Source organism: Melitaea cinxia, chromosome 21, assembly GCF_905220565.1.
Source record: "Melitaea cinxia chromosome 21, ilMelCinx1.1, whole genome shotgun sequence".
NCBI classification, from domain to species: domain Eukaryota; kingdom Metazoa; phylum Arthropoda; class Insecta; order Lepidoptera; family Nymphalidae; genus Melitaea; species Melitaea cinxia.
In genome coordinates this window covers 7,046,282-7,063,858 of record NC_059414.1, presented here as the reverse complement: position 1 = coordinate 7,063,858, position 17,577 = coordinate 7,046,282, and the positions used below count along the sequence as shown (strand labels likewise).

The following is a 17,577-nucleotide window of genomic DNA, read 5'->3' as shown; positions in this document are numbered from 1 at the left end:
AACTTCTGCTGTCATAAACATTAACTATTTAGCCATTTCTTCCAGACGACCCAATTAAAAGAAGGATAAACTTATTATAATCTCGAGACAGGGTAGGTGATGCAGTTATATAATAAACTTACATGCATACTACTACATATACAGAATATATATATAATGCATACACATATACATCATACATAACCTTATTATAAACTAATAAATAAATAAAAAATATTATTATAATTGACGAAATTATTAATTTACTTAATAGACCCTGAGTGAAAAACATATTAGAACAAAAACTCGTTTTATGCCATCTCTAGTTTAAGATCTAGTTAATGGATTAATAAGAAGAGAGAGTTAAAATGATTCGCTGCCGGTTTGGATGGTCTTTTTTAACCTATATATATATATAATGTATGTTTGGGGATAACTTCGTCGTTTATGAAAAGATTTTGATAATTATTTTTTTGTTGGAAAGGAGATATCCCTGGTGTGGTACCATGATAAGGAAACAAGGATCTGATGATGGGATCCTAGATAAATCAAGGTAAACTCTCGAAAATCAGTATAACTTTTTGCTAGGTGTACCGATTTTGATGATTTTTAACTTAATCGAAAGCCGATGTTTTTCATGTGGTCATATTTCACCGAGTTCTGATTACAACTTTTAAAGTAATCTTTGATAATGCTATAACTATTTTTTCGTGTACCTACATTGTAATAGTTGTTGATGTAATTGAAATCGATTTTTTTTTTCGTTTCCTGCAAAAACAATTATTAATAATGAATTAACGTAAAATAAAAATAAAAAATAACGATAAATTAAAAATTGATACAAAATACACAATTACAAGATTGAGAGTAATTGCTTCTCAAAAACTGATAGGCGCTTCAACAAATCGTGTTTTTTTTTGAAAGTCATATTTAAATACGAATTACATATTTATAAAATATGAATAATATTTTTTTACCGACAATAATAAAAAATATAAATAAATATAAAAAATCTAAAATAAAAAATAATTAAAAAATATTAATGATAAAATATGAATAATATTTTTCGATTTTACCGACATAATAATAAAAAATAAGAACTGCCTATTTAAATAAAAAATAACGAGTGCAATTGGAAAAAAAAAAGAAAAAATAATTGATCAGGGACACGAGGATTGGGGACATTGGGGATATACTAAATTTTATGAAAATCGTTGGATCCGTTTCCGAGATTCAGATTCTATATATATATAAAAATTTCTCGTTATATTGATACTAGTTGCTGTAGAATGGAATCGAATGCTTTCATGAGATGTAACATGCATTCTTGCTCTAGCCTTACTAGTCCTGGGTACTCAAATTGGTCTTTAAAACTGTAACTAAAATTCGCATCTTATAGATTCTACAGGTCTGGTATCAAATATTATTTTTTTAACAAAAAATCCTAAGTATTGGTAGCTTAACTCATTATATTAAGATAAATAGAATTATATCAAAACATTATTTGTTTGCCATTTTAGATCAACACGTTCTATTAAATAATATAATAAAGTACAAAACATGAAAGGTAAACATTACGAAAAATATGATTATTCAGGAAATTTTACATCATTACAACACAAATAATAAAGTTAAAATAAATATGTGGCATTCGTTTTATATTCTATTCTTGTACTGGCTGTCTTAGTTTATAGTTATATTTAATTATTAAAGATCACTGAACTTTATAGTTTAGTTTTAGTTTATATTTTACCACAGTATTCTTTTTTGATTTTTATTATTATTAAAACTAAAAAATTCTATGCTTAACTTTATATAATTCATTTTATTAATCATTACAAAATGATGTTTCAGCCAAATCAATGTAGTATTGCAACTACAAGAGTGTAACCCCTTTGTAATGATTTTATTAAATGAGATAACCTGTATGTTACTTGCTACAAGACAATATTAGGGATCACCGTGAACGGTGTTACAGCCTACGTACAAACCAATATCTTACAGATCACAAGTTACGACATAAAAATGACAATTATTTATTTACGTATATTGAGGATTTCTCAAAAGCCAGTCAACATAAATTTTGATCATGGCACGGTTAATGCGAAGGGAATAGGGAGGGGTCGATTGAAGTGCCCTCATGTGCACAGGTTGATCACGGCCCACGGAGCACAATTCGTTTGATCTCGCCGCCTGTTCGCTAAGCACTATTTATGTCCCAGCTAACCAAGGACGTCCATTGATAACTATATAAATGAAACGTTGTAATGAATGTAATGATACAATTATCTAAATGCTTTTCTTTAATTATATTTATAAACCCAAATTAATATTAATGAATTGTGATAACTTTTATTAATATGCATTTCGTTTGTTTCAGAATGTTATCATCATATCAGTGAGTAAAAACAACATACCAATGCAATATGGGCCAGATATTCCAAATCGAGAAAGGAATGCCTGCCAAAAATTTAATCTCCAAATGGCTACGATCGAAGCAAGGAAAACATAAAGACACATCAACATGGCGCTAGTAAGCAAATAACTAGCAGGAAAATATGAATACGACCAAACCAGAAATACTAGTGGCAAGAAGCCAATGGGACATTTTTCAAAAAGGACCAGAGTATTTCTTGGAGACACCCCGGTCGCCGTACAATGTTGTTTTTGAATTCAATGCTACCTTTGACAATAATAGCACTTTTAATTCCACAAACGATTCCGGTGAAGTATGGAATGATTATGTCAACCTTCTTCGTGACAGGGCACTCCTCGTTTCTTTTTTACTACTTTTCTCACTGACTACTGTATTTGGAAATATGCTAGTAATATTGGCAGTCGTAAGAGAACGATATCTGCATACATCTACTAATTACTTTGTAACTTCACTTGCTGTAGCCGATTGCCTCGTGGGATTAGTGGTTATGCCATTTTCCGCACTTTATGAAGTTTTGGAGCATACTTGGTTTTTTGGAGTGGACTGGTGTGATGTTTGGCGATCTTTAGATGTTCTTTTTAGTACTGCATCCATTCTTAATCTATGTGTTATATCATTGGATAGATACTGGGCCATCACTGATCCTATCACATATCCGATGCGGATGAGTGGCCGGAAAGCCGCGTTCCTTATAGCTGCGGTATGGGTGTGTTCAGGTGCTATATCATTTCCGGCGATCGCGTGGTGGCGTGCTGTGCGCTTAGAAGAAGTGCCAGATTACAAATGTCCATTCACGGAAAATTTAGAATATATAATATTTTCTTCAACAATATCCTTTTATTTACCGCTATTCGTTATGGTTTTTACGTATTATCGTATTTACCGTGCAGCAACGATTCAGACAAGGTCTCTTAAAATTGGGACAAAACAAGTAATGAGACCAAGTGGAGAGTTAGAGCTAACGTTGCGCATACATAGAGGTGGTACGATGCGTCAAAGAACCGATATGTGTCATGGTGCGTGTACTCCCGAAGAAACGGACCAAGAACCTTTAACCGCGTTACAAAACAACGGACTTTCACGTTCATCAACGCGTTTAACAAATGTGACTCACAATAAACATTTGCCTAAAAATTTTTCACTTTCGCGAAAACTTGCTAAATTTGCGAAAGAAAAAAAAGCAGCAAAGACTCTTGGAATCGTAATGGGTGTATTTATAGTGTGTTGGTTACCATTTTTTGTAGTAAATCTTCTATCTGGTATATGTTCATCCTGTATTACTCATGAGGAAATTGTCAACGTGGTGGTCACGTGGCTCGGTTGGGTCAACTCTTCGATGAATCCCGTGATCTACGCTTGCTGGAGCAGAGATTTCAGAAGGTTAGTTAATAACTTATTTTTTTTTAACAATATCGTTTTAGACAAGGCGCTGCAAGGAGCTGCGCTTGTTCTTTAACTTTAATAGATACTTAAAATCGACGAACAGTTAAAGTGATAGTGTGATACGCTATTTGAAAAGTGAAGGGTTGCATGTTTATAGCTTCAGTTTAAAAGTTACCGTCTTTTTTAATTTATATACATGTATACTAAAATTAATATTTATAGAATTAATTAAGCGAAGTCTTTTCGTCTTCTGGTCTGCTCTAATGCTAGTCTTTGCTCATGCTTGCTAATTTCTCTCATTGTTTTTTAGAGATAGAATAGATTTAGAATTTTTGACTAGACGTCTGATGATGATTAGTCTAACGATGAAATACAAAAGCTATTTACAAGAACCAAAGTAAACGTACCTTAAAACGTACCTCAACTATGAAATCGTCGAACAGAAGCCGTCAATTACACTGAAATCCTGTAGGCTTTCAAGCTTATCGAATCGTGACCAACATGAGATTTCATAAATCCTGTTACGGATATAGATATAAATATATATTGCTACCTAAAAGCCGTTGTAAATCATTTAAGGACGGTAGTTTGTTTTCATCCTCAAAATTGATCACACTTTGCGTCGCCAAAATTATTATGTGTTTTTTTAGTTAAATTGAAGTACGCCACTGACACACACACCTTAGTGGTTATAATTTTAAAAATTTAATTTTATACAATGAAAACATTATATGTGATACCAACACCACCTCTCTGGTGTAGTGGTGCGTGCGCCATTTCCGCGCCTACAATACTGACGGTTTGCGGGTTCGCTTCCCGCTCGGGATGGTATTTGTGCGAATATTTTTTTCCAGTCAGGAAGTCTGATCTTATGGCCTCCCAAAGTGCCTTGGAGAGCATGTTAATTATTAGTCCCGGTTGTAATCATATACACCTGACAGCGATCGTTACTAGTCAATACATCCAATAACATACAGTGGAGCGGCGTGGTGCATAAAGCTCCGAACTTCTACGAGATATAGGCCTATTACCCAACAGTGTTATGTTACAATCTGAATCTTAAAACGTTCTGTTTTGCTATAGCGATGAATATCGCATTTGAATAAATTTATGTTAAATTATTAAAATGTTAATGTAGTTCAGGTAATTTTTGTGAATCAAAAACGCGCTTGACAATTCATATTATTAATGCTATTAGTATATCATACAGAAACAAAACGTGGAATTTTAAACGTGTGAAGTTCAAATATGCTTATTTTATTAATATACTAATTTAATTAATACACTAATTTTATTTAAAAGGAAAAATGTTACGTTAAAGAAATATGCTTTCCGCTTTGTTGAGTCCTAGCGATGCTCCTGGACTTGCAGGTGCCCACAGAATATACAGTATCCACTTAGGCGGACCGTATGCCAGATTAATCCCCCCCACCCCCTCCCATATTGTTATAAAAAATATGATGGTGTTATAGACCAATCAAAGACAAAAAAAAACATACCTAAAAATTCTTATTATATATTTAAAAGCAATGTGTATGAGAAAAAAAATAGAATCTAATCTAAAAATCAAATGTTCCGCAGGAAATTCGTTCGTAATCATCCTCGTCCAAAATAAACGAACAATGATCTGAAATGGTGTCCGACATTTTACGGAAAGTAAATATTACACGTTACTGTAAATTCATTAGGGACTCCAAAGTTCGTTTAGATAACATTTTAACGTCCATTTAGGAAATTGTGAAACTAAATGTCAAAGATTGTGTACAAAATCAATAAAACACTGATTTTCACTTTATATATCTTAACACCTATATAAATAAAACTATTGTTATGATAAACTGAAAACGTTGACGAGAAAAATTGACTGTAAAGAACTGGTTCCCACGAATTTATAATTCAACTATGTGAGAAGTGTTTGCAAAAAAAAATAAGTAGTAGTTTCCTACAGCTTAAGTTTAAGAGGTAATATTTAACTGTGACTATAACATAAAATTTAAAATTAATCTTCAATTAATATATCAGTAGAAAACATTTTATAACATAAACAAATATTCAGTGGAAGAACAAAAACTTTTAGTGAGAGAATAATTTATGTTCAAGGCGCAGCGTTCCTGTCACCTGTCGTCGTGATATTTATAATCTTGGAACTTGAAATTTTTCTCATTCTCTTCTGAAGAACTGAGGAACTCTTCGGCAATTTATGTAATAAGATATATAATATTATGTACATACTACTATCTACCCACGTCAATATAATAATATGGTTGTGTTTGCTAGCAAACGAAAAAAAACCGACTTCAATTACATCGACAAGTAATATAACGTAAGTAGACGAAATAAATTAACAAACACACTAGTCGTCACTACGATTTTCGAAGGTTCTTATCGATTTCTCTAGAATGCTATCATCAGATCCTGGTTTCTTTGTCATGGTACAACCCTTGGGATATCTCCTTTCCAACAAAAAATAATCAGCAAAATCGGTTCATAAATGAGATGACGTTATCCCCGAACATACATTAAATATATATACGGTCTAATTAAGTAACCTCCTCCTTTTTGGAAGTCGATCAATAAAGTTTGTGAGTTCAAATATCAAAAGGACTATCTTCAAAACTATATAATCAATCAAAGCTATTACCCCTGACTAAGTTTTATGTTAATCTTAAAATGTAGTTTAGAATTCAATTTATAGCTAGAAAAGCGAAGTTAAATTACAACTGCAAGACGTAAAGTTGTGAGAAAAATCGTTTTTCGTGTGTGTGTGTAAATAAGAAATACGTGAAACAAAATGGCTTCTACGTGTTTTTCGATAAATTTGGACTCACAAAATATTTTTTGAAGTAAATCTTTTTTAGAATCGTTGTGATTTGAAACTCGATGAAACGAAAATGCGTCACGATAATAAAACAAACACATAGAGGGAATGAGATAGGATAGATTACTGCTTAAAACGCTGAAGTGATGCGTTGTGCATGGCGCTTACGACCTTTTATTCGAGGCCGTGATCGTCGTCGACTTTTCAGAAGTTTGACTTCTGACATGTGTGAATTGCACACACACACTTTTTTTGGTATTTTAGAAATTTAAAATAAAAATAGTTAATCGTTTACGAAGCTATTTTCTTAATTTTTTTTTTAATCACTTGTAATCATTTATTTTTTTAGCTTACACAAAAACAATTGTTTACATAAACAGATCCAGTGTTTAAATTATTATAATAATAAATAACAATTAGTAAATAACATAAAAAATGTTATTAATAAGAGAATGATTAAAAGATACTTACTTACTACGATACTTTAATATTTATATTAAAATATAGTCTAGAATCTAAACCCCTTTTTATTAACCGACTTCAAAAAAGGAGGACGGAGGTTACTCAATTCGACCATATATATATATATATATATATTATTGTGTCGGGGATAACTTTGTCGTTTATGAATCGGTTTTGCTGACTCTTTTTTGTTGGAAAGGAGATATCCCAAGGTTGGTGCCATGAAAAGGAAACCAAGATCTGATGATGGCATCCCAGAGAAATCGAGGGGAACCTTCGAAAATCGTTGTGGCGACTAGTGCGTTTGTTTATTTGTTTCGTTTACTTACGTTGTATTTATTACTTGTCGATGTGATTGAAGTCACTTGTTTTCGTTTACTGGCAAACATAATTATATGCTGTTTATAAACAATATTATTAGTAGAAAATACTATTTAATATTTGCTAGTACATAGGGTAGGGCACAGCAGGAATTTCCTGCTTAGAGTCGTACGCTTGTTTGCCTAACTAGTGACATAAAAAAAAAATTTGAATATAATGTTTTTATATGTGTTTGTACAAAAAAATCAATTTTCTTCAAAAATAAAACTCCTTGTAGTTCTTCTTACATACTACTTCAAGTCTTTTTTGACGATTCGAACAAATAAACTTTAGCACGTACTTATCGCCTTGCGGGCTGCACACTTACGCTTACGTAGAGCGCGTAGCTAACACATTTTAGTACTAGCCTTGTCTAAAGTCTATTGAGTCACGTAGAGGCTCTTAAAAACACCTCGTTTCCCTTAGTCTTTTAAAACAGTCATTCGCTGCTATCGAATATACTAGAATAAAATCTATATTCATATTGTAATAGTCAAAGTCAAGGTCATTTATATCTTTGTTACACTTTTAATTTCAAATATCGTTTTATAGCTTAAAGCCTAAAAAGGAACATAAATTTAAAATAATATTACTTATCTAGAGAATGCTCAGGTTTCAACAAAAACTGAAATTTTTTTTAATCCCTAAAGGTAAAGTATATATAAATGGTATTTTTTAATGGAAAGGATATATGGTTGCTTTACATAAATTTAGTTAGAGAATAACATCGCTATTAGGGACTATCATAATGAAGACAAATTATAATTATTTTGAAGTATTTGATATGTGTCGTAAATAATTGTCTTTTCACGCGACTACAATTACAGAGATATTATTGATTACTGTCTTTATAATAGGAATGACTCATAATAGATTAATTTTAATTCTAAGTTTAAACATTATTAAGGCTCTGTTGTCAAAGAATATACTTCTGCAATATTAAACAAAAGAGTATGTATGCGTGTGTTTGTCAAATACATGATAGTGTGTTGTAATTTTTTTTTTATTTAATGCATTTTTATGCATAATTAAAAAAAACATATATTAGTATTCTGCACTCGTTCTCTATACAAACTATAAATGTGCGAAATTTTATAGTCCTCCGTCCGCGCAATTTTCGTAAAAAGGGGTAGGTACAAAGTTTTTGCTTCTCGTAATAATATATAGATTACGAAGAAGAAAGATTTAATTTTTGTTTGTAAAAAATAAACTCAAGAACAATACAATACAAATATACTTTATTGTACAACCAGAAACAATACATGTAACATAAAAATATGTAAGAAAAATAAATAACAAAAAAAGAAATGTACAAAAGGCGGTCTTATCGCTAAAGAGCGATCTCTTCCAGACAACCTTTAGAACATGAATTAGAATAAAGCGGCATAGAGTGTACTTTAAAATAATATATGTAAACACATATAATTATATAACTATACATACACTTAAATAGACATACTTACAGGCATGAAACTACACATACATACATACATACATATATATAAATATAAATATATATATATATAACAACGAATAGATATTATGAATATAAATGAGAGAGTGCAGGAGAAATATAGCACTAAATCAGTAACGATAGTATAGCGACTTTAAGTAATGGTCTTTCAAACGGCTCTTAAATGAATCTAATGATTGTGCACGCCGTATATTTATGGGTAAAAATTCCATAGTCTAGTAGTTAACTACTAGGCTGATTTTATAACAAATAATAAATAAATAAACACTTAACGCTCAACGGCTCTCAGTACGATTTTCTCCCGTATCGGTGGTCCGGAAACACAAAATACACAAGCACAAACGCCCAGACTATGACAAACATCTAATATATGGCCTATACAAACATATGCCATGTGCGAAGTTCGAACTTGCGACCGCAAGCGCAACAGCCAGTGCTGTGACCGCTGAAATGGAAAGCTGGTAAGCCACCTATGTAACGGATGGAAAATTTCTACTATCTCATAAACAAGAAAATGATTGACCTAATTTTAGTTATAAATAATCTATTGTTCATTTAAATAAATAAATAAATATCTACACAATAAACACACGGTCGTCTGTTCCTAAAGTAAGCAACTTAATGCTTGTGTTATAGTTAACAGCCGACTGGTATTTTTTTTTTTTTTGGATAAACATACTTATAAATAATATATATATATATAAATAAATATTTATATTACACCCAGACTCAGGGTGGGAATCGAACCCACAACCCTCGGAGCAGAAAGCAGGGTCACTACAAACTGCGCCAACGGGCTAGTCAAAATTTATATGATATATTAAACATTATAGAAAAAAAAACGTTATTTTGCCACAGTTAGATAATCTAGAATTTTAGATTCAAGTTGATGTCATATACGACTTTTGACATTTAGCATACGTCTGCATATATAATAGTAATTTACGTAACAAAACAGGATTAAGCTAATATCAACATATTAAACAAACAACACAATGAGTACTTACTTAGTAAAATTTTAACAAGTTAAAGATAATAAAGCACTTAGATGCATAAAAAACCATAAAAAAATTTAATAGTACATAAAAAGTATTAATAAAACACTTTAGAATTTTTTTATGAAGAGCCATAAAATGTATAGTCGTATGAGGTTGTTGTACTTCGTCAAAATAGTTTTGAATATGAAAATATGTTTAAATATATTGATACCAGAAAAGATCAAAACAGAAAAATTGATGAAAAGTTAATAAACATAGTATTTTTTTTGCTATTATAAGTGTATTTACATACATATACATCAGAATATTTTAATTGATTTAAAAAAAAGAGAATATTGTGTATTTATATTTGTTTCTTTATAAAACAATATTTCGTGCTTATGAAGAAATAGCTTCACTATGAACTGAATGATTTGAAAAATAACAAATATAAAGTGCTCAGAAAATTTTAATCAGAATCAAACATAGTTAACTATGTATTATGTATGTTAACATAGATGATATAAAGGCTCAGATAATTATATAAATGCTCAAATCAACTATCGTTTAAATATCTTTACCCTCCAGTTTTTTTCAATCGTCCGAAAACGAGACGAATGCTATTATTACTTGCAGAACCGTTATCAAAAAAAAAAATCTAAGCTAAGGTCACGCACAAAAGAGGTTTTATATGGTGAAAGACTGTTCTATTAAATGACTTTTACTTTTCTTTATCTGTATTTTTACCTTTGAAGAAAGGTGAAATAATCTAGGTCACCGGAACATTATCATTAGTTGTGTATTTTCGTCTTTCGAACCAATTAAGGTCGCTTACATCAATCAAGATAGTATGAAGACGAATTTTTTTGAGGAAACAGTGTGTTATTTATCACGATAACAGAATTTTTTTAATTAATATATTAATAAAAGATTAACGTGTTTTTATATATAGTCAACAAATTAATTTCACTAACTTTAGTGTGGCAGGATGGTTTATAGTATATAAATGATAATGTAGGTTATTTGAAAACAACAAAAATTAATTACCGTTTTCTAACAAATAAACGCATTTTAAGTATATAACGCAAATTATTGATTACGTATATAAATCCATGAGCAGACATGTGGATGCACTCATAACATTATACATGCTACATTATATTACATATTTATATAACAATAGCAATTTAGATCATTGCTTATAAATATGTGTCATGGAAAGTACTTTAACTATCTGTGTATAATCTGTATATAAACATACACTAATACTATACAAGCAAAGGATATAACAGGTTTCCTTATTTTAGTTTTTCTATATAAAATATTTCACGTTAGTATAATATAAAAAATAAATGGAAGATTTACCGTTTACCAGTCTCAACAATAAATGAAATATAATTGTTACTAGTTAAATATAATAATTGCGCGATGAAACAAAGCAATTAAAAAATTTATTTTAGCATTATAAAATTAGAATATGTAGGAGCAAGATCTACATATTCTAGTTAGATTAGAATCTAACAACACTAAAACGTCGTAATAAGAACCGCTAACATCTATACATATAATAAAAAGGTAGGAAAGTCAAAACTGTACATTGAATATTTTTTTAAAAGAATACTTGGGGTGTGATCTACAATCGATGCCGAAGCCAAAAATATATTTTTTAGAATTTTTGTCTGTTTGTCTGTATGTATGTCCGGGATAAACTCAAAAAGTACCGCATGGATTTACTTCAAATTTGGCACGAATATTATTAAGAAGTCGGGGTCAACATATAGGCTACATATTATCATGCTATCGCCTACCGGGAACGAGCAGTGAACCTTTATTTCTTCAACGCATTCTGTAACAACGTGTAATCTAACGACGCATATTTGAATGTTGTTGTTATTATGTTAATAACCATGCTATAAGCTAGCTTCACAATATAAATAACTAGCGACCCGCTCCGGCTTCGCACGGGTATAAAATATAATTATAGCCTATGTCATTTACTGAAAAAATGATTGAAATCGATCCAGTAGTTTTGATTTATTCATTACTGCCCGTGGCCCGCACGCGTTAACTTAGAGTAAAAGCCGGCGGGAACCGCCGCAAACGCTACGTACCGCGATTTTTAAATCTGTAATATCTTCGAAAATATTCATTTAAATCATATGCTGTAAAGGGCCATATAGATCTATATTAAATAAAAAATACATTTAAGGTATTTAATTGGATAAGGATTAATGCTGTATTGGTTAAAATCGCTTCGAAAATTAGCCATTATTTGTCGTAAAAAGTAAATGACAAAAAAATGTTATTGTGGGATATCCATAAAAGATAGGTATATACCATCGCGGAGTTTTCTGTAGATCTTTTCAATGTGTACAATACTTAGTACATTATTTTGATAAATTTCGTAGGGTTCAGACTGCGTTTGCAATTTAAGCGAAAAAAATAATTATTATTTACGACTTAACATTAGAAAACTCAAAAATAACAGTATTTTTCCACTATTTAATGGATGTTATTATACATATAAACCTTCCTCTTGAATCAATCTATCTATTAAAAAGAACCGCATCAAAATCTGATGCGGAGTTCTAAAGATTTAAGCGTACATACATGTGCAGGGACAGAGAAAGCGACTTTGTTTTATACTATGTAGTGAAGACATTGTGTAAACATTATGTTGTTATACGCAATATAACCAAGCCGATAAACATAATTAAATGAATACAAGTAGACAAGACAATTTTAAAGCAGCGCCATCTGTATAGCGTTCACGCTGACGACGTCGCGGGCAGCAGCTAGTTAACAATAAATTTAAATATAGGTGAAAATGCTTATGATTTCTAGTTAATATTGAGTGTTATAATGAACATATATTTAAAAATATATTAGTTTAACATTCAAAAATAGAGATCGATGTAAAACGAATCCACTAACTTTATCTAAAATGACTTTCCAATGCGCTTTTCAAATCGACATTCAACGATTCAGTCTTGTCAGTTCAACGTTTAGCTACTGCGATTCGAAATGGGAATTTCAAAAGAGAAAAAATTAAAAAACATTGGGACATCTTTTATAAAACATTGCGCGAGATCGTTGTAATTGTCACTATTAAAAAGTTAAAAATATATAAGTTTAAAAGATATTCTCTAGAAGTGGTAATGTTGGCATTTAAATAACACTAAAAAGTTAGATAAATGAATTAATATTTTTTATAGGAAAGATTACATAAAACTTGATCACCTTCAAATTCGTCTAGAAGTCAAGTAAATATATTTATTTATTAAACTTGTGATACTAAACAACCAAACCCATACATAAATTTTAAATTAAATAAAAATAATTTATGTTATATTTTATATTGCAGTATTATCATCATTGTAAATATTCGTATTTTTATAAAAAAGTTAAAAAATTTAAAGAGTAAATATTAAATTACATAAAAGCAAGCGGTCGGAGATAACACTGGGTAAGGGAAGGTCGTTTCCGGTAAGCTGAACGAAACGAGCATGAATATTCGTATCTTGCCACAGTTTTGAAAAAAAACGCTGTTTATATTATCCATAACGATTAAATAATATTGTTTAAAATGTCGAAGCGAAAAATTAATAAATATTTAAGCGTATTCTTATAAAAATTAACAATGAAATAATCGCTAAAGAATGGTATATCTTCCAGCATCTGTGTTTACAGTTATACATAACTGTCTGGAATGTGATGTCAGTGTATGTCCTTCGATGTCTGTAATGTTCTGGTACATGTCACAAATAATACAGCAATATTAGCTATTTTTCTCTTAAACACTAGGATAACTAAAACACTTAACTTATCTACCATAGAAACAGTTTTGTGTTAAATATATTTATTAATTTAAGCACCATAAATTTTCTTAAAAAATTATAAATTTCGTAGCTTTATAATAATAATAATAAATTAATAATAATAATAATAATATAATAATACCTTAGTTAAAAAATTAAGCATTTTCTAGGAAAGAGCTCTCCAACTCAATTCTACTCTATAAGTAATATAATAACAATATATTTCTCATGGTAACTTATCTCTACTCACACGATACAATAAGACAATTGACAGACGAGGTTTACGTTCGTATTCATGTTATCGACGCGAGTATTAAAATGATTGAGCTTTATGAAACTTATTAATACGTATAATTCAGAGAACCTTCAGTATCCAAATCATATAAAATCCATTAGTATTCATAATTATTATTGATGAATATGAAATCTATGTCACAAAATAGTCAAGACAACGGAGTGGCAGTATTCATTTTTGGAATAACAGTTGTTTTATACAAGGCCGCTTGCTTAAATTTAATAAAACAACCCCCCCAGGATTTGGTACATCACAATTCTACGTCTTCCCTAACACTTGTTAAAACACCTTTGCGGCTATACAAATTAAGTAATGGTTATTTTTACACCGATACTCAAGAATAAGTAGGTTAAATATTTAGTTAAACCAAATTCCATATTAAAATTCTATTTATTTCTTTCACAATTTATTTTCTCTATTTTCGCTTTATATGCCATTCTGGGAAAAAGACGAAACAACTATGTTAGCGACACATAAGTGTACACCTGATATATAATTTAAGAAATAACGACTCTCTTTACTGGATGAGAAAATTGCCCGAAACAGTTGGTTACAGAGATGTATGCTATTACATCTATTATTACAAGGTCCCTTACAAACAATACTGTTTAATTAAAAACCGCTTACATAACGGTTGTTAAAATAGCCATTTCCATGTAAGATACAGATGAATATCGGATCGGAGAAAAAGTCTTTTCGAAATTTTAGCCGAATTCCAAAAAAGTAGGAGGCTCTCAATTAAATAAAAAAATTTTCTAGTAAATAGTTGCAATGATATCTGTTTGATTTTATTGTTTGTAACTGGTTGGCTTTGATACCAGGAAGAGCAGAAATTTTAAAATTTTTTTTAAAAATTAACAAACAGTCGTCCACAACTTTTCATTTGTTTTTCTGTCCATCCAATGAAGAAATTCGGTACATTTTAAAGTTTTACTTTAAAAACGAGAAAAATTTGAATCAAGTCGCGTACAAAAATTGTGACGTTTATGGACCTACATGCAATATCAGTAAGAGTAGCAAAAAATTGGTTTAAGCGTTTTCAGTCAGGAAGTTTTATGTCAAAGATGCATTTTGCTCTAGTCGCCCAGGTACATTAAACACGACGACATTTTTTAAAAAGTGAAGCTAGAACGACATTTTATATCATCTCGGTTCATATCGGTCATAAGTAATGATCATAAAACAGTTTTGACCCATTTATAACAAGGCTAGCTATACAAAAATGCTCGATATATGGATGGCACATGAACTCTCTGAAAGAAATCTAATGTAGCGTGTACTAATGAATGATTCTCGCTTAAGACGTAGTGATATCGCGCCATTTTTTAAAAGATTGATCACTGGTGACAAAAAGTGGATCACTTACGATAAGAATTTACAAAAGAGATCGTAGTCAAAGTTCGGTCAAGCTGCACAGACTATCGCGGAACCCGGGTAGACACGCAATAAGGTGATGTTGAGTGTATGATGGGCTTATAAGGGCATAATTAATTATGAGCTATTACCGCCGGGCAAAACCATCAATTCGGATCTCTACTATCATTACCTAATGAGACTAACATATGAAATTGAGAATAAGGGGCTAGAATTGACCAACAGAAAAGATGTGGCCTTTCATCATAATATACGTCTCAACATACTTTTTAATCATTGAACAAAAATTAAGAGAGTTTTACTGGAAAGTCTTAATGCATCCACTACATAGTGCCAATCATGCACCCTCCTATTTCCATCTGTTTCGGTCTCTTCAGAATTTTTTAGGTAGTGTAAAGTTAACATCAAGAGAGGACTGTCAAAACGACTTGTGGGGGTTTTCGAGAAGTCCCAAAACTACAGCAATGGAATCCTATTGTTACTACTACTACTATTTTTGAAGGTTGACGCCTTACGCAAAGAATCGTAACCCAAGATGTATAAAAGGTAATAGTAGAAATAGATACATAATTATCAATGCAATACTACTATCACCTTTACTCCGCATTAGTCAGACAATCCACACTTAGTCTGGAAAATAAACTGTTTAGACAAAAAAATATCATAAAGCCGGTCTGTACATATAACATACAGTTGCTAGAGTCAGCAAGTCACTCAAATATAGAAATCCTACAGCACTATTAAATAAACTACTGAAGGCTTTACGTAATGCACCATGGTTCATACGAAGCACAGAAGTATACGAGTATCTGAAAATACCATTAGTCAAGGAAGAAATTAAAGGGTCTTCTGCGGCCTACAAACAGACTGGTGCGTCACAGAAATCATCTGGCTATGAAACTCATGAATACAAATGACTGCATATTCCGTGTGAAAAGAACGCGACTAGCCTCAATATGGACACAAAGACATCTGATCAGTTTGTATGAAGTGAAAGAAGTAAAATACATGCAAACTCAAAATCAGATCTGATTAAAACCGGGGTGATGCAGATTAATACATTTATAATAAAAATAAAATATTTAAATATGTATTATCACACAAAATCAAAATCATAATAAATATATTAATAACAAATGCTATAAAAGATCCAGTCATCGAAAAGTATGCAAAACTTTTGATAATTTTATACATTTCAACAGATAGGGTGTACAAATGATCAAGCTTCCTTAAGCCACCACCAACAATTGTACTTTAATTCACATTTGAGCAAATCAATAAATCTACATATCCCCAGCAATTACTCTTAATTGGTTCTATTGTGGGTATTAACAATTAATTAGCAATGGTAATGAATTTCAAGCACTGGTTATGTTGTTTCTGTAATAACAAAGATAGAATTAGGATAACATATTGTACTATATGACCATACATGGGAAATGACATATTATAACTCGATTATCGAATCTTGATATCGAATTATCGCAAAAAATAAGATATAATTTTTTTAACTACTTCAAATAAATTTTGTTCAGACTCTTTAAAATATTATAACAATAAAGGAAACATTTTAAAATTCTATTTTAGACTGTGTCTTTTATTAACAAAGGTACCAAAATTTGAATTTGCCTGCGTTGTTATTGGTTCACGTAAATAACACAGAGTGAGTTTCACCCAAACGCTGTAGTTACATGCACTATCAGTTGACTCTGCGACTATCGTACGTAGCGCGTATTTTATTGAGTGAACTAGACGGTATTGTTTATATGTGAGTCATGGCAGACATGTTCCCTGTAGCGTACTAACCACCATTTACAATCTACAGAAAAAAAAATCACGTAATTACGTATATTATTAGACGTATTTCTTTTTTTTATGGTTATTGGAGACATGAAATCAGCTGGACTACCAAAATCACGGTAAAAGACAAAAAAAAAACGCTCTTCGAAATGTGGTCCACAAACTTACATTAGATAAAATCCTGAACATCATTAAGTCAAAATTAAATTTCCCATCTATTTCAGGATTGACATTGTACGAAGCACTAAAAAAAAATAGTTTTTTTTTTCTATAATAAAAAATGTTGAAACACTATCTTAGTAGACAGGCTGGGTATAGGTTTTCGGTGACAAAAATATTTAGATGAAGTAAAGACAGCCAGACAAAACGGAACTACTGTAGATTATTTAGATGAAACGTG

At 30.8% G+C, this 17,577-nt stretch overlaps 1 protein-coding gene across 1 annotated transcript in view; it reads left to right on the top strand.

The window, feature by feature from the left end:
* Positions 1–2,537: 2,537 nt before the first annotated feature.
* LOC123664051 (dopamine receptor 2-like) overlaps positions 2,538–17,577 on the top strand; it is a 59,133-nt gene continuing 44,093 nt past the window's right edge. Inside the window, exon 1 of the mRNA XM_045598669.1 lies at positions 2,538–3,796. Within this exon, the coding sequence (XP_045454625.1) occupies positions 2,538–3,796 (1,259 nt within the window). The remainder of the gene's footprint in view (positions 3,797–17,577) is intronic.